This window comes from Apium graveolens, chromosome 3 (genome assembly GCF_009905375.1).
Source record: "Apium graveolens cultivar Ventura chromosome 3, ASM990537v1, whole genome shotgun sequence".
NCBI classification, from domain to species: domain Eukaryota; kingdom Viridiplantae; phylum Streptophyta; class Magnoliopsida; order Apiales; family Apiaceae; genus Apium; species Apium graveolens.
Window position 1 is genome coordinate 2,522,315 of NC_133649.1, and position 21,833 is coordinate 2,544,147.

The 21,833-nt window shown below is 34.0% G+C and overlaps 3 protein-coding genes across 8 annotated transcripts; 1 reads left to right on the forward strand and 2 right to left on the reverse strand.

The window, feature by feature from the left end:
• Positions 1-350: 350 nt before the first annotated feature.
• LOC141710515 (uncharacterized) lies at positions 351-2,814 on the reverse strand. Its single transcript, XM_074513081.1, has 3 exons — positions 2,355-2,814; positions 998-1,059; positions 351-812 (listed from the first exon to the last, which is right to left on the reverse strand). Exons 1-3 carry the CDS (start codon positions 2,440-2,442, stop codon positions 597-599), a joined length of 366 nt encoding a protein of 121 aa, XP_074369182.1. The 5' UTR covers positions 2,443-2,814; the 3' UTR covers positions 351-596.
• Positions 2,815-6,957: 4,143 nt separating this feature from the next.
• Positions 6,958-13,662, forward strand: LOC141711407 (transcription initiation factor TFIID subunit 4b-like). 6 transcript variants are annotated; one of them, XM_074513838.1, is made up of 15 exons: positions 6,958-7,079; positions 7,183-7,273; positions 7,954-8,450; positions 8,534-8,629; positions 8,944-9,463; positions 9,566-9,801; positions 11,562-11,680; positions 11,768-11,849; positions 11,942-12,077; positions 12,194-12,249; positions 12,319-12,375; positions 12,473-12,613; positions 12,710-12,775; positions 12,895-13,153; positions 13,256-13,662. In XM_074513838.1, exons 1-15 carry the CDS (start codon positions 7,041-7,043, stop codon positions 13,423-13,425), a joined length of 2,565 nt encoding a protein of 854 aa, XP_074369939.1. In that variant the 5' UTR covers positions 6,958-7,040; the 3' UTR covers positions 13,426-13,662. The 6 variants fall into 6 exon arrangements, with proteins under 6 accessions (XP_074369939.1, XP_074369936.1, XP_074369937.1 ...); XM_074513835.1 differs by having other exon boundaries at positions 8,944-9,801; XM_074513836.1 differs by having other exon boundaries at positions 7,957-8,450; positions 8,944-9,801.
• A 1,350-nt stretch (positions 13,663-15,012) lies between these two features.
• Positions 15,013-20,997, reverse strand: LOC141711408 (uncharacterized). The gene is made up of 5 exons (XM_074513843.1): positions 20,612-20,997; positions 20,358-20,472; positions 19,217-19,858; positions 18,902-19,085; positions 15,013-15,572 (listed from the first exon to the last, which is right to left on the reverse strand). Exons 1-5 carry the CDS (start codon positions 20,686-20,688, stop codon positions 15,547-15,549), a joined length of 1,044 nt encoding a protein of 347 aa, XP_074369944.1. The 5' UTR covers positions 20,689-20,997; the 3' UTR covers positions 15,013-15,546.
• Positions 20,998-21,833: the final 836 nt, after the last annotated feature.

Sequence of the window (21,833 nt, forward strand, 5' to 3'; positions counted from 1 at the left end):
AGCATAAATAAATCATCATATGGTGGGCTAGTCATTAGCCAAGTTGGCCGTATTTGGGACAGTAGACTTCGGCTTATTTATCACTTGTCTGCTATTCCTAATCAATTTTCTTTCCTCCATTATGTTATCTGCTGGACCATTGTCTTACCAAATCAGATCAGGTTGTTTTTGTAAAGTTTCGGAGAGAATAAGATGCACGCATATTATGTCCGTACCTCGTAAAGGCTACTTCAGATAAATCTCGGAGAGATTAAGATACATGCATATTATGTTCGTAACTCGTAAAGGTTGAATCAAGGTTTTAGCATTGCAAGAGTAATAGTGATGAGGCTCATGAGGGATAACTAATTGTTCAAATCTTTTTCAGATTTTATTATAAAATATTTGTTTGCATAGATAAATTGGGCCTTAAACATCACAGCAGTGCATGAAACTGGTTCAAAGTTAACAAACATGCAACACAAGGTACAAACACCAGGATCAGTGTGTAAGCATAAAACATGAAGCTACAGACACCAGAATCAGAAAATATCCTGCGAATAATAAATTTAGATTTTCTTTGATCGCTGCGATTGCACGTAAAATACTACCTCAAATCAGGGCAGTGCACCTAGCTTCGGGTGACCTGGTGCCAGTGGTGCAGGTGGTGCTGCAGGTTGCGATGGCCTCGGGATATAAGGTATGAAAGGAGTGCCATGCTGGATAGGTCCAGGTCTTATGGAAGTTTTTGAACTTGGAGACGGATCGTTAGGCCCGTAATCTTCAAGATTCAAGGGATCATTACTCATCTGACCCCCACTATAGCCAAAATCCTGAAGATAATCGCGATAAAAGAGAAAAATAAGTAGACACTCTATCTAAAGAAACTAAGTTCTACTGAAAAGACGTGGCCTTCTGTTTCAGGATTGTTATTTACTAGGATTTTTGGGCTCGCGAACTTTGCACAACTATGTAACCTGTAAATTACCAGTAACGAATGCATTAATCGTGGATGTACCTTCAACTTCCTGCTTGTTGCAGTCACAGTTATGCCTTGCTTGTCCACGGCCAAAGCAGTATCTGAGATCATTTATCGATAAACTAATTAGCACTAAAATATGAAAATGTTTAAATGAAATCGTCTGCAGGTTTTGACAGTCTTTGACACGATATCAATTCTATAGAAAGCTAACTATTCATTAAAAACTATATGATATTAGACGATCAGTGGTTTGATAATCGCGGGACTGTGTTTTTGCAGGATAAAAGACAGAAAATGGTTAGACCAGACACTTTTGTTAGAGCATGCACTACAAACTGGCTCAGTTTCTTGCTTTAAGCTTCAATGCTTCATACATTTTAGAAGCTCAAGTGTTTTTAGGCTTTAGCAGTTCATACAAAGAGGTAATCTCGTCAAGTTACAACATAATTAAGTTAGCAGTGATCAATTGTATGCCAACCAGTTAAACACTAAGAGTAAAGGGTCTAAAATCTATACAACAGTTATCAGACCAAATATTCTTCCTTAAATAGCCTCTTTTCAGAACTTGACACCCTGCAATCCAGGAGAAAACCAAATTCGGAGACCTCAATCAACTGACTTCCGAAATTAAGACACAAGTTTGAATAACCTCGTTCGGTTGATTGTTGGAGACATTGAATGATGGACATATAATAACTCCAGGAGATAGATGAAGTATAGATTCTCCGGGTAAAAAAGAAGCAAAGAACAATATTTAGGGATTTTCCCACTATTTTCTTTATCTTTTCTGTTCTGTTCTACTCGTAAATTGATGAGAAGATTCGACAATAAACCAGAATTCCATTTACTCAGAGAAGAAGCAGTGTATTAAGCAATCTACATTGAGCTTCCTTAAAAATGCTTATTAAACTACTATGCTGATTTGACAAACATGCACCACTACAACTTCTACGACATTAAGGAACAGACAAAATTATAGATATCTCTCGAATTGTTAAGGCATGAAGCGTTCCTTCGTGTCCCTTTTCCACATATTTAGTTGTTTACAGATGAGTTAGAGCTTAGCTCCTTCCCTAATTAGTGTACATTGATGCACTCTTTAGATATGTAGACACAGTAATGTTCTCTGCAGAAATATTGATAACAATAAGTTCATACTATATCATCGAACGTGATTGTTATTACAGTTTCCTTCTGTTTCATCCTTGTTTCTTAGCTCCAAAAAGATAGACCTCAAATGTTTAGACATTAAAATCACCACTTAAACATATAATTAAATCGATGAAAGAGTTATCGACATATATCAGGAAAACAGGAAATGAAGGCACATACTTGATACTTCTACAGTTAATAACACAATATATGAAGTAAAAGAAGAAGGTGAAAAAATTACCAGGTGGGGAGCAAGTGATGGTCTCAGCAAGACAAACCAAAGTTGTCATAAACAGAAGCAACATAACACATAAACCAAAGCTCTTCATGATGCCAACTTCACAACAAACTAACAAACTTTATCTTCAAACCTTAACAGAATACTACTAATACACTCAGAAGCTTGTGCTTTATACAGCAGCAAATCACTTCAGAAAGTGGAGTTTGTCAAATCTTTGAAAAAAATATATTAGAAAAGATACTAATATCTCAGCCCATTGCAAGAAAACTCTTTTTCAAATTCCTTTAGTCAGCTTGCTCAGATTCAAAGCACCAAAATTTACCAGAAATTGGGGAAAGATGACAGGGAGAATGGCTAACAGCCCATGTCTCAGATACTTATTTATAAAAGATATGGAGTTTATGATAAAATATTTGAATCTTTGATAAACCAACAAACATGAGTTGGTAAATGAGAAATTTATTGTGCTGTGCTTTTTCATTTACTGTACCTCTCTATTTGGAAAGAGAAGAGAAGTAAATGAGAGAATTGAATGCTGTGGAAGAAGTGAAAAAACCAAGAAGTTTCTTTATAAATGTGCTGCAGCAGTGCAGACTCTTAGATTGGCCATTTAGCCTGTGCATTAACTTTTTATCTGTGATTTGACTGTAAAATTTGAAACAATAACTTTGTTTCCAATATTGTTCCCTTCTTGAAGATTTCCTGTGACCATTTTAGTATCAACAGATACTAGTACATAATTCTAAATGGGACATAAATTGTATCGTAATACAATATCCGTTAGGGATTTTTTTTCATTCAGGAAAGTTATCGTATGCTTTTTACATGTACATACCAGACTCTAAGCAGCCATGCTGAACACTTTGAAACTATCAGTTAAAAATTATTTGTGTACATGCTACATGTGCTTATTTTCTTGGTTGTTATTCGTACCCCTAGTAAGATTCAAGTGGCATGGGCACCTAACAAACAACAATTACAACTAAAAATCAATAGAACTGGGACTAGTTCCCTAACAGAAAGTTCTTGAGAAACTGCAGCTAAAGGGAAATGTTGGAGACGATTCTTCCAGCGGAAACCCAACCATTGCATGACTTTAGTGTTAAGTTACCAGTCGCACTAAAACCTTGAGGTGTTAGAAGAAGACCCGAACATGATCTTATACTCTTAACATTTAGGAGTTTAAGAGATTGTTGTCTTCATAGGGTATGAGTATAGACATTACATGACATCTGCAAATTATTTGTGTGCATGGATATAAGTATTCCTCAAGGTTCTTCGCGAACTATTTTGCTAACATACCACCAATCACCGGATCTTAAATAATCAGGAACTGCCTGAAGGAAAATTCGGTTATATGTTGGCCTAATGTAGCAAACCTAAAAGTCTAAACTTAAAACTGAGCATTATGAAAGTATGTAAACAATTATAAAATATAACTGCAACATGAAGTACAAAATCATGCAACTCTGGAAGTTGACAATATTGGAGATGAAGTACATGTGGAGATCATTGACATTTTAAGAGTCTGACAGATGAATCTTTCGAAAAGAGAAGCAACTACAAACTATACAAAAAGCTCCTCCCAGTAGGCATCTTTTTGTTTGTTCTCTTAAGTTTTTTGTGCTAATTACAGTAAGCGTTGTAACATAGGTCATAGGGCAGATGTAGAACATACTCAAGCACAGCAGCAGCATAATGTACCGCGCCTTGGCCAATTGAATACTTTTGTAGAATGTGGCTTTTTCCTGCCAGAAGCAGATGAGCTTGATCTCCCTGATTCAGTTTTCTTCAGTAACTCCCATAGCACATGCACGTCTTCGTACTCGCAAGTTCTCACATCCTGGTGCAGCTTCAGTAGGCCTGCAGGTAGTCCGAGGTTAAGCTCAGTGGTCTAATTAACATACTCAGTACACAAGATATAGGAAATTGTTAAAGAGTATATGATCCTGTTCAGGCCTTACTCTACAACCTTAAGGTTTTAGAACAATTGGTTACTTAACATGGTATTGGAGCTCGGGAGGGACTCGGGTTCGAGTCATCGTACGATCTATAAGATCTTGTTCGGGCTTTCTTTTACAACCTTAAGATTTTAGAGCGACTCATTACACAGAAATACTGAAATGCAAAAGTTCAGATAAAGCCTCGAAATATCTAAAACTATGTCTCGCAAATCTCATGACTACGATTCATCCATGTTAATGTTCCATCACGAAAATATTACATGTCTCCGATCCTTTCAAGGCCAAAATGATGTTGTTAATTTTTTCGGCAGGTACGATGTTGAAATAGGGAGTTCCGATACCATATTAGGTAACCAGCTCTCCAAAACCTTAACGATTTTAGAAAGATAATTAAACCGGATCATATACTATATTCTACGTACAGAATATGAAATAATGTGAAATCGAAATAACGAATTAAACGAGAAATGTGAGGGAAGCTAACCAGTTTTGCGAACCCCAAAACGCTTAGAAACATTATACCAAACTTTACGCACAGGAATTACGATCTTCCCAGCCATATAACGAAATAGTTATATCAACGTGTGCGTGAATACTTAAATTTATGCGGCAATATTCAGAGAGTTAAGGAGAACGTGATTTTTCTGCACCAAAATGAACATCAATGTTATATTATCATGTGTGTGTGCAATATACACACAACACAGATACATAAAAAAGTTTATTTGCAGTCAGATCTTATATTTCCGGATCAAAAACTAGCAAAAATTTTGATCAAGAAAAAAAAAGATGATGCATGAGGAAGAAGGCTTTAAAATGTGGCCAAATTTGACATATTTTTGGTTCGTATCACCCAGTGGTTGAAATGAATCCTGTGCTTACGTGGCCTTATTGGCAGGGTCCACATTTTTATTTTATATATATTTTTCAGTTTTTAAAAGTTATTAAAGCATATCAATCATATTAATCTGCACAAGTTAAAAGCTAATAAGTTTTAGTGCCCGTTTAGGAAATTTTAAAATAATTAATTTATGATTTAAAAATAAATAAGTGATTTATAAGTGATAAGTAGATAAAGTCAATTTATATAAGTAATTGGATAACCATATTTGTAAGTCGTAAATTTTTTCACTTAAACAAATCATAATAAGTAATTTTTAAATATAATTATCTTAATTCGTTGATTTTAGATTAGATCAATATTTAAAAATATATTTTTTAAATTAAAGTTGATAAAAAGATGAAAAATCAAAATAAATTGAAAAAAAGGAACGTTTTTTCTGACATTCAGCTTATCAGCTTAAAATTCGACTTATAAACTGAATCGACAAAAACTAATCGATAATTACCTACAGATTTATAAGTTAATAAGTACTTAGAGCAAGTCCAACAACTCCTTTATATTAAAAAAGGCACTCCAATAGTATCTCAGTACTTACTTGTATCACTAACATATAAACATATGAGTTTCATTCTTTATCTTTAAGGAACTTCTAGAGAATGAATGACAGTTTGAAAATTTAAATGTGTCGAAAAACAACATGGATGCATAAATTAAATGTAAATTATCGAGTGGTAAAGATTTTTATCTCTTGTTGTTGTGTTGAACTTTCGTTCATTCCTGAATTTATAAAAACGAATACTCAATTATAAAATAAATAAACCTAACTATTTTAAAAAATAAAATTGTAACTTGGCCACTCAACATTTGTTCTGCCATCTCCCTCGGATCAGTGTAGTCTGCAAAAGCCATATAGAATTCACATGTAACATTACACTTGTGAAAAATTAGTCTTTGTATTTGTGTTTTTTAGTACACGACACGAAAGTATATGAAAATACACGACCGAGATTTAGTATCGGTTTTGTATTATATAAATAAATATTAATATTTATAATGAATATATGTATATTTATAATAGATATATGCATATTTAATTTTAAAATAATTACTTAATTTTATAATATGTATATAAATGTGATCTAAATAGATATTGTTAATATATTTCATAAAAAATTTACCTAATTTTTTTTTATTTTTATATATATTTTAATTAATATTAATATTCAATTTTACACGAAAAGCACGACACAAAACGAATACGAACACAAAATTACATGAACCTTAAACATACCTTAAACATGAAGTCTTTCTCTATATAACCTGGTTTGTGTTCACTTTTTCAAAGTAACATACTTTGTTCAATTCTTCCCAAAATGACCTACTCTGTTCAACTCTTCCCAAAATGACCTGGTTTTTATATATTCTAACGTTTAGTTATAAATATAAATTATACAATATTATTAATTTATATATATGCTGAATTAATTATTAAATATAACATTTTCAATAATAAATAAAAATATTAAAATACAAAAATTCATTTATACTTGGCTAAATATAATGCATATTATAATTTTTTTCTATTAAGTTTGCAAATTGAACAGAAATACCAAAACATGTGTCGTTTCTATACAGTTGTCTTTTATTTTTAATACAAATTAATAATAGTTAAATACAACAAAAGTTTTCTTAACAAAATAACACACAGTAAAAAAAACGGTCCATCTTATTTAACAACAATCATAACGCATATGTTACCTACGTTTATCAAAAAAAAAGGCCTGGCCCAAAAGCACTATAAATACTTTCAGTTTTTTGGCTCATCAAAAACAAACTCAATTAATCACACACACCATTGAAGATCACACAAGAATTGTGATGGACCCTTCTATCATGAAGCTCTTTGAAGAAGATGAGGTCTTTTGTGTCTATCATATACATATGTATGTATGTTTGTGTGTATAATTATGTGAATTGTGATCTTACTTGAATTGATTGAATTGTGTTGATATAATGACAGGATGAAACAATGCATTCTGGGGCTGATGTTGAAGCTTTAACAGCTGCCCTTAATCGCGATATCGAAGGCGATAAGTCTGTATCGAATGCTGGTATTGATTCTTGATTTTGCTTAGTTTTTTTTTAGAAAAATTTGATTTTTTTTCACAATTTTGTTGTGTATTGCTATTTGGGATGCTGGTAGTTATGTTGGTGTGATTTTTTTTAATGTTGGGAATTTATGGTATTTGGCGCGATTTATGAGTTGGGGTTGAGAGGTTAGAATTGGAGGTAAAGTTTCGATTTTTATCAAGAAAATAAGTGTTGGGGAAGTTTGTATTTTGTATGAGTTTCTTTTTTGGTTGGTAGTGGATATTGTGGATGAAGGTGATGTGTTTTTCTTAGATTTTTTCTCGAGGAAGTTGAGGAAGTTGCGTTAAGATTTTCTCTTTGGAAGTGAAAAAGTGTGTTTGATTAGTATGTAGTTATGATATGACTCATGCATTAAAGATTACACAAGTAAACAAATCTCATTTAAAATTGTATGTATCGACAGTGGTAGTTAGGATTTGAGGCGTTCGAAGTAGGCTGTGTCAACCGATTCACAAAAGAGGAAAAGGAAAAAAATGCAAGTTGTATTACTAGTATATATGGCGTTGTAGAGGTCGAATATTTGTCGTAGCTTAAAAGTTTTGTATGAATCTCTTGCCTTTATCATTTGTATCTACTTATCTTAATACACACTGATTATTGCTTCCTGACTTATGATGGTATATGCAACTGGATTTTACAGCAGCTTTATCTCAAGGAAACAACCATAATTTGGGCCAGTTGCCGCTGTGGCAAACTCCCAACCATGATGAAAATGTCAATTGCCAAAATCAGCAGGATGTGAATGTTACCCAGCATCAAGAGCTAAATTCAGCTGTAAAAGCACTCAATAAGCATGCTTCTAGTTCAGAAAACCAGCTACTACAAACTGACTCCTCAAAGGAATTGAGTTCCGTTCCCTTGCAACAGAAACAGCCTCAAGATAAATTTTTACAACGGCAGCAGCAAAATAGTAATGTTATTGTTCAAGAACAAAATAGAACACAAGATCCAAGTACCTTATCTCAGTACCTGCGGTCGCAAAAGATGAATACTCATCAAACTGGGACAACAACACAGGCGAATAATGCCTCAAAAAATGGAAAACAAGTACCATTTGCAATGTTGTTTCCAGTTATAGAACCATTACTCGATAAAGACAAAGCCATGCAACTCAGAACTATCTATAGTAGACTAAAAGTAACACTATGACTCTGATATCGTTATAGCTACTACATTTTTGTATTTTTACCCTATTTACAATTTATGTCTTGCTGTTTCAGCAAAATGAAATCTCCAAAGATGCATTTGTTAAGCACATGAGAGGTCTTGTGGGAGATCACATGCTCAAGCTTGCAATAGTAAGGTTGCAGGAACAGGTAATGAAAAGAAAAATCAATTACTGTGCTCCAGAAATTGCAAATTTTATCTGTTTCATTTCTTCTTGTCATTCTCGTGGTCAAGTTGCAGTAAAAAATAAAATACAACCTTTTTTGATTAGAATTAAAGCTGGAGCATGTTCCAGTTGAGGACGATATCAGTACTCTTTGTTCCTTAAAACAACTTTTTTATTTTTCTTAAAAGCATTTTTACCGCAGCAAGGACATCTTATATAAATTTGAGGGAGTAATAATTAAATTTTTTTACGATTAATCGAAAAATGAATTATTACTAAACCTGAGCTGAATTGCAGGATCATCGCAGCTCATCAGTTCCTCCCAACCAATTTGCATCACACTCTCAGGTTCCAGCTCAACAACAGCAAATAAAAATGCCAGCTGTTGCTGCCAAATCTCATTCATTCGTACAACTTAATCAAAAGGGTCTCAACTCTCCAGTAGACCCATCTGGTCCCTCTTCTGCCGCACAAACGTTCAGTGATTCAAGTAACATGGCAATGGATAGTAATGCACATGTATTGCGTGATATTAAGCAAGAAAGGGAGCGCCCCTTTCCAATACAGGGACTTAATAAGCAGCAGCAACATATACAATTTCCTCCATCTTTTCCACCTTATGGAACCACAGGCAGTAACTATCACCAATATGGCGGAGGAAATATACATAGCTCAGCTCAATCTCTGAAACAACAGTCTCAAAATATGCAGGCAAGGCATGTTACGGCTCGTCCAGGCGCTGGAACGGTTCAATCCATGGGTTTGCCCAAGTATGAGAAGCAGAATTCTGTTACTGAACCCATGAGACTGCAGGGTGGTAAATTTTCTCACTCAGCAAATCTTTCAAAAGTGCTACAGAATTCAGTTCATAGACAATCATCGCTTAATCAAGAGCAGAGTAATAATGGTTTAATTTCAGGACATTATGTGAAACAAGAGCAAACTGATCAGGCAAATGAGCAACAGAAACCTCGTTTGTCTTCCTCGCAAGGGATATCCTCTGCACAGTTCGAACAAGGAAATGCTTCTAGGAACTTGGGTGATACATCCATTACTATGCAGCAATCTAGGATGGGGTTCTCTACATCGACAGATATCATTCCGTGCAATGGAAGTATATCATCTAGTAGAACTCAGCTGGACTCTAGTAGCTCGGTACTTTTCTTGATGCTTCTGCTATTTGATTTATTTGTTTTGCTTTGAATACATTGATGAGCGGTCTGCCAGCCAAATATTGACCTAAAAATACTCTAGTCAACCTTTTGCTCAAAAGAGAAGAGTTAAGCGTTTGGGAGCTCTAAGCATATAGATGATGTGATTTTTAATGTTGAATTTGGATTACAATTATAGCCATTTCATTGTTGTAGACTCGTAGTTAGACAGAAATTTAGTTAAACTGGATCACCAACCAGTAGGAGGAGTATAGGATCTCAGGGCAAATATCCTAATCCAGTAATATTCCATTATGGGAAAATACATGGCAGGCAATGTGCTTACATTAGGGTAATTAATAATGATGTAGGTGTACTAATATATAGTATTAATTCAATACTACGTGATTGGTTGTAATTCATGAAAGATACCTCTGTAGTATGTTTTCTGTAGTCATTTGAGTCAATATTTGCAGGAGTAATACTTACTAACTGTGGTATATTTGAACTTAGATCACTGACGGGGATCAAACTAGGAGAAGAGATAAACAGTTCCACTTTTTCATCTATTTTAAATCTTCATTATATTTCTTTAAGTAACCTATACCCCAAATGCTCCATATCTAAATCTGAAACCAACCGTTCTCTTATTTTCACCATCTGTCTCACTTTCATCTAAAGCCTTTACCTCTGAGCACTAATTCACTAAGTGCTTCTTACTTAAAGAAGAGAGGTTGGGTTAAGTTTTTATTTACTTCTGCAATGTAGATATAGGTAACTTGAGTTTGTTCCACGCAGATTTATCTAAGCTGACTAAAATTTCTTATACATTTTTTACTCCAATTTTTCCATAGTTTTTAAATGTAAGTGGGTTTGAGGTGACTAAAAATTAAAGAAATGATGCTCAAACTATAAATGGAAGTTGCATAGTTGCATGGATTTTTAACTAAAAAATCTGAAACCAGCCCTTTTCTTTTTTTCACTATTTGCCTTGCCTTCATCTAAAGCCTTTATTATGTCTCGTGAGATAACCTCTGAACACTAATCACTAAATGCTTCATGAAACTTTCAATTCAGAGAACAGATATGAAGATCCGAGAAAAAGAAAAATGCTTTCTTAAGAGTATTAAGTCTGTTCTTCATACTTAAAGAAGAGAGGTTGGGTCTTTATATGTTCATATGCTTTTTATTTACGTTGGCTGCAATGTAGTTATAGGTAACTCGAGTTTGTTTCACACAAATTTATCTAAGCTGACTAAATTTTTTTTATACATTCTGGCACCTATTTTTCCATAGTTTTTCAATGTACATGGGTTTGTAGTGACAAAAAATTAAAAATTCGATGTTCAAACTATAGGGTGACTTAAAAGTTGAAAGGGTTTATTGGCTAATAACACTCCCTAACCAAATAAGAACTAAAATAGGAACGATGATTAATAATCTCATTAATTAGCCTTAGTTGGAACTTACACTGCATGTATTATTGATTCATCCATGTTGTTGTCCTACATCAAGAACATCTGGATCTTTCAAAGTTGCTGACACAATTTTTAATAAATCTTTTTAGGGAGGTCAAAAAAGAAACACTGAAACACGCTTATGTTTTACTTTCATGCTATTTACTGTTATTCTTGCTCATCTAGCTTGTGTCTTGGTGATTCTGTACATGATATTACTCGCTTGCGTCTTGGTGATTCTGTAGATGATATTCACAGTCACACGCTTTTAATTTTTACACTTTCATTTTAATGATCGGGTGCTCAGTTATCGTCTGCTACCCCTTCAGTTGGTCCCGGAAATATTGCCAAAACACCAATGAAGAGGGCTAACATTGGCCTGGAAAAAACATCAGAGTCGCCTGGCGTGGAACCCTTGCAACAGAAGTAATAATTTATTCTATTCTCTAAGCAGCTTTGGAGATACCTTAGCCTTTAATTTCCATTATTTGTCTCTTATCTTTATTTTAACAGTAAAAAGCAAAAAGTTTCTCATTCTGATCAAAGTATAGAGCAACTTAATGATGTTACTGCTGTCAGCGGAGTAAATTTGCGGGTAGATACTTTTGTAGTCTCTATTTAATCACTTGTCGGATCATTCGAGGAACCAATTGAAGATTTGATGATGTTTACATTTTTTTATAATAGGAAGAGGAAGAACAATTATTTTCTGGGCCCAAGGAAGACAGTAGAGTCTCAGAAGCATCACGTAGGGTTGTGCAAGAAGAAGAAGAAAAGTTAATTTTTCAAATATTTCCACTTCAGAAAAAAATGGCTGAAATCAGTTAAGACTATGTTCGTCATATGTATCACAAAATCCTTGAGTTATATTAAGTGTGTTGCAAGATCTTTTGGCAGCTTGTAAGTTGACATTTTGGGCTTTGTATTACTGTCTTGCAGTGAGAAAATGGGGCCTAAAGAATATAGGCAATGACGTGGAACGATGCCTGTCACTGGTAGAGCTTCTCTGACTTTAGCTTTAGTAAAAGTATTTGTACACTTTGCTCATCGTACTATGTTTACAGAGTTTGGAGGAACGTTTGCGTGCACTGATAAGTAATTTGCTCAGGCTGTCTAAACAGGTTATTGGCGTATATCATCCATTTTTTAAAAAAATAATTAGAAAATGACATTTGAATAAGCGAGTTTAGTAACTCATCCCACATTTATCATCTGTAGCGGGCTGATATGGAGAAGCCAAGACATCGAACTATTGTCACCTCGGATGTACGCCAACAAATCATAGCAATAAACCGTAAAGCAAGGGAAGAATGGAATAAAAAACAAGGCGACTCAGAAAAAAGTCAGGGTGTAATTGATGTGAGTTTATTTGTCATTTGCTTAATTAGTCTAATGTATCATGATCGGGTTGGGTTTAGTTACGGAGAGCTATAACTTTCAATTTGGCAACTGCAGACAGAAGGTAATACTAGGGTTGAAGGAGACAAGGAGAAGGATTATACTCATGCAAGACCGCTCAAGGTTTTTATGCTTATTGACTGAGCATATACGTATTTATCACTTGGTAATAGGACAAAGTTGTTATTATTGTTATTATTATTATTATTATTATTAAGAAAAGTTATTCTATGTATATAAAGGCCAACAAGGAGGATGATGATAAGATGCGAACAACAGCTGCAAATGTTGCTGCGCGAGCTGCTGTAGGAGGAGATGACAAGATGTCAAAGTGGCAATTAATGGCTGAAGCCCGGCAGAAACGTGGAGGGGTTGATTCTGCTTTATCGTCTTATCCAGGTAAAGAAGTGAACCGCAAGCTTGTATCTACCCCTGTCAAAACTGCAAGGGACAAGCAAGATAGTGAGAAAAGGAGTCGAGCAACTACTCTTGCCACATCCGGTATGTGACTGTTGTTTATTTTCATGATTCTCATTCTAAAGTAAGCATCATGTTCTACCACCATTGATGCCATTATTTTCTTAATATTATTTTTAATGTTAGGAGTGATAAGGAAATATGGGAAGACTCAAGCCATGTCTCAACCAGGCGTTCCACATAATATCTCTGTCAAGGATGTTATTGCTGTCCTAGAAAGGGAGCCCCAGACATCCAAGTCAATGTTAATCCATCGGTTGTACGAAAAGGTGCACACAGATGCTATATGTAATTAGTCGAGGTTTATAAAATATTTATGTTCCCCAGCGCACCTTAGAGCGATAGGTCAAGTTTCAATTAGCGTTGCCGGATTTACATAAGGAACGGAGTAAATAGAGGATATATCATGTATCATTGCAGCTTGTTATGTTGATACATAGGTGCAGAATTGATAGAACTGAACATTCTTAATGGCCTAACACTTTCCATTCAATGTAAGAAAGTCCTGGTAGTATTTATACATAAATGTGTTTTTTGGCTTATTTACTGCTCTCTGTTCACCATAGAAAATTTGCACTTCTCATTACCCTGTGTTATTCATGAGTTTATATATATTTAGATTCGAGAGTATTAAAAATTATTTGTTTGTGTTTTATATATGGGGTTAATAGTTAATTAATTAAAAATGTTATTTATAATAAATCTCAATTGTTACGACTTCTAGTTTTTTAGGTTATTTATTAGGGATTTTATTCCTATATATACATTGTAATTCCCACATTATTATTAAATTTTGATTATATACTTTTATTGAAAATAATATATATTTTATTCTTGGGAATCGTATAATTCGTTGCTTTTTATATTTTGTTCTTGTTTTGTATTATAATTCATCTTTCTATAATCATGTCTTGCATCAATTGCTATCAGAGCTATCGACGGAATCATTCCCTACAAGTATAACTCACACGACTACCGAATGTCGACTTCAACATGTTTTCCCGCAAACGGGTTTTGGGACCTCTTTTCTTACTCAGGATGTGCCCCGTAGGGCTTAGAGCCCTCCGGAGTTTCCTCCAAAATCTCCCGAACAGGACAAACTTGCCCCGTAGGGCTTAGAGCCCTCCGGAGTTTCCTCCAAAATCTCCCGAACAGGACAAACGGTCAAATACAAAGACAAAACTCTCAATACACACATTAAAAGTAATCATTACTTGCTCTTTGTCGGTAATATCATTCTTCCTTGACTTCAAATTACCTTTTACTAATACTTATATTCTTCGTCGTCATCTTCTACTATGACAACCGTCATAGCGTTCTCGTCGTAGCGACAGTCATACGCTTCGCTCAATATGATCGTTACAAGTTTCCGTTGTAATGAACGTTGTAAATGTTTGCGCAGAACTCCATCAATCATCGTCATAATTTCTCATCGTTAATAATCGTCGCAAACGGCCGTCCTCCCGCCCCACAAGGTTAGCACCGTGTCGGGCACACGTAGGGCTATGAATACGCGTTTTCCGAAATTCGTCCTTTTTTCTTGACAAAGATCCGATCATTCAGTCGAAGACCCGATAAAATAGCAGTGATGATTTTATGGCATAACACTATGTTATTATTATTTTAATTTTGTTATAAATAAAATTTTATATTTCGATATGGTACAAATAATTTGGCATATTGTTACAGGTGTTCAGATGTCAATAAACTCTAGACAATACCTTTTCTGAATTATTTATACTTGAATCTTATTCGATACGTATGAGTTTTATTTTTATTTCGCAGTGCCAGAAAATATATTTGCAACAAGAACTATAACAGTTGCTGCCTTTGGCATCCTATCTTTGTAAAACAAAATCAGCTGTAAACTTGATCCCTAAACATACGGTTAAAATAGCTAGGAATATATAAGATCAAGTTATAATCCGAAGACATAATTTTTCCTGCATTTTTTCACCACTTTACAAGCTCTTCTTAATTGTTGTTTCAATGGATGATCACCTTAATTGCACCAAAATAACTACAAAAGAAGAAAAAAATTACACTTTATATACATTGATGAAACTGGTGCAACTCTAGCCTTGTCCTTGAATCCGTATATTAATGATGGAGCAAGCGATTGTGGATTGCCACCTGGCAACCGTCACATTGCACATTCCATCGTATTCATCCTAACATGATACAACAGACTAACCATTTCCAAACCAGACTCCTTGAACACAAGGAGACAAAAAAGGGGGGTTGAAGGTGCACTAGACCTTCTATAACTCGTTATACTGAGCATACTGTTGAGCATGCTGTATGAATATCAGCTATCCACTGAAGTGACAGGAAAACCCATATCCGCCTCAACTCAAAAGAACTTCTGAACCTTCCACACAATGTTTCCTTCCAATTTTTGAAGGATCCACAACTTTTCAGATACTGCGTAGAGTAACTAACACTGCAGTAAAAGCCAAACAATGAGCATCATTTAAAAATGCATTGGAACAATATGGATTATTGTTTGCAGAAAAATAAAACTTCCTGATGACAATATAAACAATGCTTAATGTTTAAGTCGACTAGAAAAAAAATAGATTGGTGAATAAAAATAATAAGATAGAACAAACAAAAAATGCAAAAAATAAAAATAAATTAGAAGGTTCACATGGTTCTAAAAATCCCCAATTTGACCGATTAATCCTCAGATTAATTCTTATAAGGCGCTCTCCCAATTCTCTATTTAAAATCTGATCAATCGGTACATATTTATCATAAACTAATGTCAAGGATAATCATTTAAATATTAAACATTATTTTAATCTTTCCGATTAATCCCCGATTAATCGCTACAAAATCATATTTCCGATTAGCGTCGATTACCGATTTCTATAACTTTGAGTTCACGTGTGCGTTTTCTTCTTTAATGCTCTTCAAAAACTTTTACTTTTTTTCCAAAAGCTCTGACTACCAGGGTTATATTTGATCACAAAATGAAGCCATAGCACCAAAGGAAATTCATCCAATTGACATGAATGAAATTAAATTAGTATGGAGAAGTCTTGGCCTTCAGTTTATATGTCAATAATGGGCTCTGGTTGAACTCTGATGTCAGCCCAGAAAGCCCCAGGAAGTGAATGTTATATCAAAACCAGACCAAATTTACTCGAAGTGTCGAGCTGTATAAGGGTCCAAGGAGGGTAAGATTTGTGATGTACACAGACCTTATGCCTATAACTTTAAGGAATAGGAAGCCGACGAGCCACAAATAACAGCATCCTGAGCACATGATAGTTATAGATAGTCTTTAGGTCTGTTGTCACACCAGCATGAGTCGCTTAGTCTGGTGATCTCGTGATCTCATGATGTGCAAATGCATCTCAAATTACAACCAGTGAAAGTTGGATTCCTATGGGTGTCACTAGTTTTAAGAAACACAATTACTATGCAAGACACAATCATAACCAGCCAACTTCCAACCAATCCTCAAGTCATTGGCAACAATGCAACTTCCAAATTTTGATACTTAATCTTTGTTTAGAACTGGTTGACCATAAGTTTTTGATTGATTTTTTTTTAACTGATTTGCACTAATAAGTCTAAAATACCAGAGTCAGAAACGAGTCTATACCTTACTAACAATGTTTATAATAAATCATTGTACACCATGCATTTTCAGCACCTACTATTTCAGTGAAATAGAGTGTGTGTGTGTGTGTGTGTGTGTGTGTTGAGAAGGAGGGGTGGGGGGTTAACACTTAACACTTCAGGACAGAGATGAAGGGAAGTGACAAGAGGGAGGAGACAAATGAAATTAAGCCCTGGGCTCAGAATACTTAGAACTCATATGCCAAGCACATTAAGAGCAAAATGGGCCTTTTAAATATGTGCTTCCTTAATTTACTTGCAACCACCTAAAGTCTCGGGGAAAAATTCAAATCCGCAGGGATTGGGTCAGGTGGTTATCCCGAGGAAGGGTTTTGGCAAGAGCCAAGAATAGGTTTGAAATCCACATTTCGATTTTCTGATTCTCTTTGTAGGTGCTCTGGATGGCAGGAGTTTACCTTTCCTAGAAAATAGAGGTTGGAATAACCAAATCAAGGTAAACCTTCAGCTATGATGCACTCGTTCTAATCCAAAGTGGGCGGGATTCCTGGTCTTGAGTCATAAAAAATTTGACAAGGAAAATTCCTGATTTCTATGGATGACTTTCGTGTTTTTTAAGCAGATAATTGTTGTTATATGCCATAGATATCTTCTTTCAGTCTCTCTGCGAGATGTGAAATCTCATATTATACAATAATAAGCAAACGTAAAAGTATGAGAGCAAATGTAAAAGTATGAGACTACACGAGACTGAAATATAGGAGAAGATAACTATAGTAAGAACTTTGGTTTATACGGACAAAGTAGAGAAAATTAGTCCAAATAGGGACAGAACAAAAACTGGTGGTCAAATCAAGAGGGTCCAACCACAAAATAATTTTTACCAAAAAACTGCAGACATTCCTGTATTAGAAAAGTATTTCCAGCTGATGGGGGTGAAAAAATTATGAAGAAACTCCTCTCAATAAAAATTTCTATTTCAAGGTAGGTAAACCTTGTGCCTGATTTTTTTTTAAAAAAAATAAAAACTTTTTACAGAATCAAGCATCGATCAATATAAGAACTCCCTAATTCAGTTCTCCTTTCTAAGAATATAATTAATTATTTGCACCATATAAAACCTTGAATATGCATTAGAAATACAAGTCCTACATGTCCTACATCCTGGACACAAAACAAGTGCTACCATAACCCCCATACCATCGACAATAAACAAGAAAATATAAATACTTTCGTATTAACAAGATCTTAAAAGCTTAATAATTGTAAATCTTAACAATGATTCAACACCGGACAAGAATTAATGGTTATGAAAGTACTGCAAATTTCAGGAAATTATTTTATAAAAATTTATATTATTAGGTAACAGAATAAGCCATTCTAATTTCTAATGACTGTTTATAGCACATGAAATTAGATAAATATTACACTCTCTTCATTAGGTCACCTAAAGATAATTTAAACTGTCTTTAAAATCTAAGATTGTTATCTCGTTTAGTATTATGACAATAATACTGGCTTTGCTCCAATAAAGAGTGCATCATTATGTTTCCCTATTCCTAGTTTACACTTGCATTAATGTATTCTTAAAACCTTATTTACTATCAAAAGTTATACGGAGAACCTGGTACTATTTGATTTTACCAAACTTCGGTTTCAATTTTCATAGGATTTCCACCCTTGAAGAACCTTGTAATCAGTCATACACTGTACATAAGATAACCAAACCACAACTGTGACACTGCCACATAAAGATGTATCAGGTCACCAAAATGTAACAAATTTTCACTTTTTATATTATAAATTTTAAAAAGTCTTGAAATAGATTTAGTGTTGTAAAAGCTTTTATAGCAGAAGTACATAAAAAAACCTATTGAAGCTCTATGTTAAAATATATAGCTACCAAGAAAACTACTGCGGCCTGGGTCTCTATACAGATTTAAATCATGTTACATATTTATAATTAAAGATGTCTTTTGTTCACTTCATCTCATTGTTAATCATGCCAAAATTCATGCAGAAAAACAGGCAGACCGGTAATCATAAATTTGTCACTATATTAATGCACATTATCCACTAAAAAGCTGTTGCGAAGAGCTAACTCGTCCAAAATTGATATTCAAGAACTATAAAATCAATCCACACACACTAAATATGCACAAGTAGGAGTTCTAGTAAGCTCACCAATGATGCAAAAGAAGAAGGTTATCCAGAAGACAACTTGAACTGGTCTTCTGTACTGCATATGATATTGCGACCTTTGTAGCTGCCTCTGAATGGCTCCATACCAACCATAGAGTTGCTTGTCACAACACCCATCACCATTTTCTAGGCAACTCTTACATCTCTCGTAGCATGCATTAATTCCCTGCCACATGATTACAATTTAAGACATAATCAGTAAAATTTCTAATCAAAATGCAGTAATTAAAGAGCACTTTCAATGACGGACAAAATATTAAAAGATCCTTATTGAAAGTAAACAGAATAAACACTCACTTTAGGCAAATTATTAGATTGCAATAATGCAGTGTCAACATCTTGTTGGCGATCCGGAAGCTTCAACTTTCGGTTTCCATTTTTCTGCCACTTTAGTGTAGATGCAGATTCCATGGTATTTAGAAAACCTGAAACACTTGGTATCTTCGGTGGAGGATGCTCACGGCGTACAACAGCAGAACCCTGAAGTAAAACATTATCATCAACTGCAATATTCCAATTACCAATGTCAGGACTAGCACTTGCAGTTCTTCGATGACCGTAAAACTTATCATGCCTAAGGTCCATATGGGCCAATTCAACAGAGTTCGAAAAGTTCTTCACACGTTCCAGTGCAGATTCTTTATCAGCCTCCAATGGCTTCAAAGGGAGTTGGTCCTGGGCATGAACTTTAGAAGAGTTCTTGTTTTTGGAAGCCGTCGACCCGGTGAGAAACAATTCGAGCTCATTACACTCTCCCTCATCCAAGCGCACCCATGGGTGAGGTGGCTTGCCTGCTGAAACTGCTGACTTGTGCAAAGCACTATCAATTTTAAATACTTGGCTCTCCATTGCCTTGATAAATTCACGGTGCCTGTCTTTTGCATCATCAAGTGTGCTATTCTTGTAACTCGATTTTACTGCCCGTTCAAATTCCTCCAGCTGCATCACCAACACAACAATCATAAACGAGAACCCAAAGTAGATCAACATATCGACAGATAACATAATATCTTTTTTTTCAAATTTGTTTCTTGACACTATTCTACTCCTACTTCAACTTACTTTTCAATTACAAAGCAAGTCTTTATCACAAATTCCCAATCCACAATTTCCAAATCATACAAACCTAAAACCCTCGACAACATACAAATCCATTCACCTAAAATGTTCTCACTAACAACAACAAACAATCACTAACAACCGTTAAACATTACTAAATTCAAAATGCCTCACCAACAACCACAATAAATCCATAAACCAGCATAAAAATACGCAAACAACCTAACAAGTAATTTCCAATCGTCAACATCACAACACACATACACATTCTCACGAACAATCACTAACAGATTAAACACGATACCAAATTCAAAACAACGTAAAGACACGTAAACAAGCCAAAAACCAACAAAAATCGACAATGCCGCAACACGCATACCTGCCACTTGGTAGTCCCAAGAGCAGTCTGCAAGTCCCTCTTAATCTCCTCATGATTCCACATACTCGAGTTTTTCTTCACGGCGTGCAGCCACGTCCGATACGTCGATTCCATCCTACACATCCACAATCATCATAAACCCCCAATCACAACCACAATAACAACAACAATCAAACCAATTTCAACAAAAATCATAAATTAACAAAAAATTAAATAAAATAATTAAAAAATTAGGGCAATATATAAGAATATACCTGTCAGCAGATTCCTGAACTTCTTCAGCAGCTGGAAAAAAAGGATCTTTCTCCCACCGATCAAACTGTGACGTCATATTTCTTATTTTTTTAATTATAAACCAAAAAAATAAGAATTGAATCGGTGGAAAGATTAGATCCGAAAATCACAAAACCCTAGCTTGATTTTGTTGATTAATTGATTAATTAATTAGAATGCAGAGAAATTTAATTGAAATTGTGTAATTAAAATTGAAGGTGTTTGATAAAAAATAAAAAATAAAAAAGATGGAGGATAATAATGGAGGTGTGTGTATATGTGTGTGTATAGGTTTGATTATTCTGGCCGTGTTGTTATGTTGGTGTTCGTGGAAGGAGATGTGGGGGATTTTACGGTGTCGTTTTGATGTTTGGTTGAGGGGATTTAATTTTTTGTTTTGAATTTTTGGAAGGTTTGGTCAAAATGAGTGGATTTTATATTGTTATTACTAGCTTTGTAAGTTGTAAAAAATCGGTAATCGGTACTAATCGGTTTACGTACCGATTAGAGATGAATTGGCAAATCGGGGATTAATCGGAGAAATTAATCGGAATAAAAATCGGATATATTTAAATATTTTAATAATATTTAATATATTTATCTTATTTATTATGAAATATATAATTTAAAAATAATTTATAAATATTAATCGGATTTTAAAAAATAGATCGGCCAAATTTTTTTAAGGATTAATCGGGGTTTTTTTTTAAAATCGGGGATTTTTAGAACACTAGCTTTGTACCTATTATAATTAATTTTTATAAATTAATTTTATTTTCTAAATAAATTTTATATTTTTCATAAAAATTAATTTTTTTAAAAAATTGCACACTCTCTGCTTATATATTTAGTTATTAGTGTATTATTATTATATTTGACATTAATAAACTAAATATAATATACGTGTTATAATTTATTTTATTTCTTCCATTATTTTATTTTTTTCACATTATAGAATTTTAAATAAAATATTTTAATCATATCATATATTATGTTTTACGTAATTATTTTTTTATTTATATTTTTTTTTTCTTAAACTTGTGGAGTTTGATAAAAAAATAGAAAGTTGCTAAAAATTTGTATATTCGTGCGTTTGTAATAATATTTTACAATTTTTTGGTTATTATAATGATTTTAAAAAAACAATCTCTACACTTATACTTAATTGTCATAATATTTTAATAATTTTATTATTATTATTAT

Coding starts and splice junctions, on each gene's coding strand:
- LOC141711407 (XM_074513835.1), top strand. CDS start 7,041: ATGGACCCTTCTATCATGAAGCTCTTTGAAGAAGATGAG. Junction 11,850..11,941: donor TCAGCGGAGTAAATTTGCGG/GTAGATACTTTT, acceptor TTTTTATAATAG/GAAGAGGAAGAACAATTATT. Junction 12,614..12,709: donor AAAGTCAGGGTGTAATTGAT/GTGAGTTTATTT, acceptor TGGCAACTGCAG/ACAGAAGGTAATACTAGGGT.
- LOC141711408 (XM_074513843.1), bottom strand. CDS start 20,688: ATGACGTCACAGTTTGATCGGTGGGAGAAAGATCCTTTTTTTCCAGCT. Junction 20,473..20,611: donor GTTCAGGAATCTGCTGACAG/GTATATTCTTAT, acceptor GTGGATGTGTAG/GATGGAATCGACGTATCGGA. Junction 19,859..20,357: donor TTGGGACTACCAAGTGGCAG/GTATGCGTGTTG, acceptor TTGGTGATGCAG/CTGGAGGAATTTGAACGGGC.
- LOC141710515 (XM_074513081.1), bottom strand. CDS start 2,442: ATGAAGAGCTTTGGTTTATGTGTTATGTTGCTTCTGTTTATGACAACT. Junction 1,060..2,354: donor CATCACTTGCTCCCCACCTG/GTAATTTTTTCA, acceptor AAATGATCTCAG/ATACTGCTTTGGCCGTGGAC. Junction 813..997: donor CAACAAGCAGGAAGTTGAAG/GTACATCCACGA, acceptor GATTATCTTCAG/GATTTTGGCTATAGTGGGGG.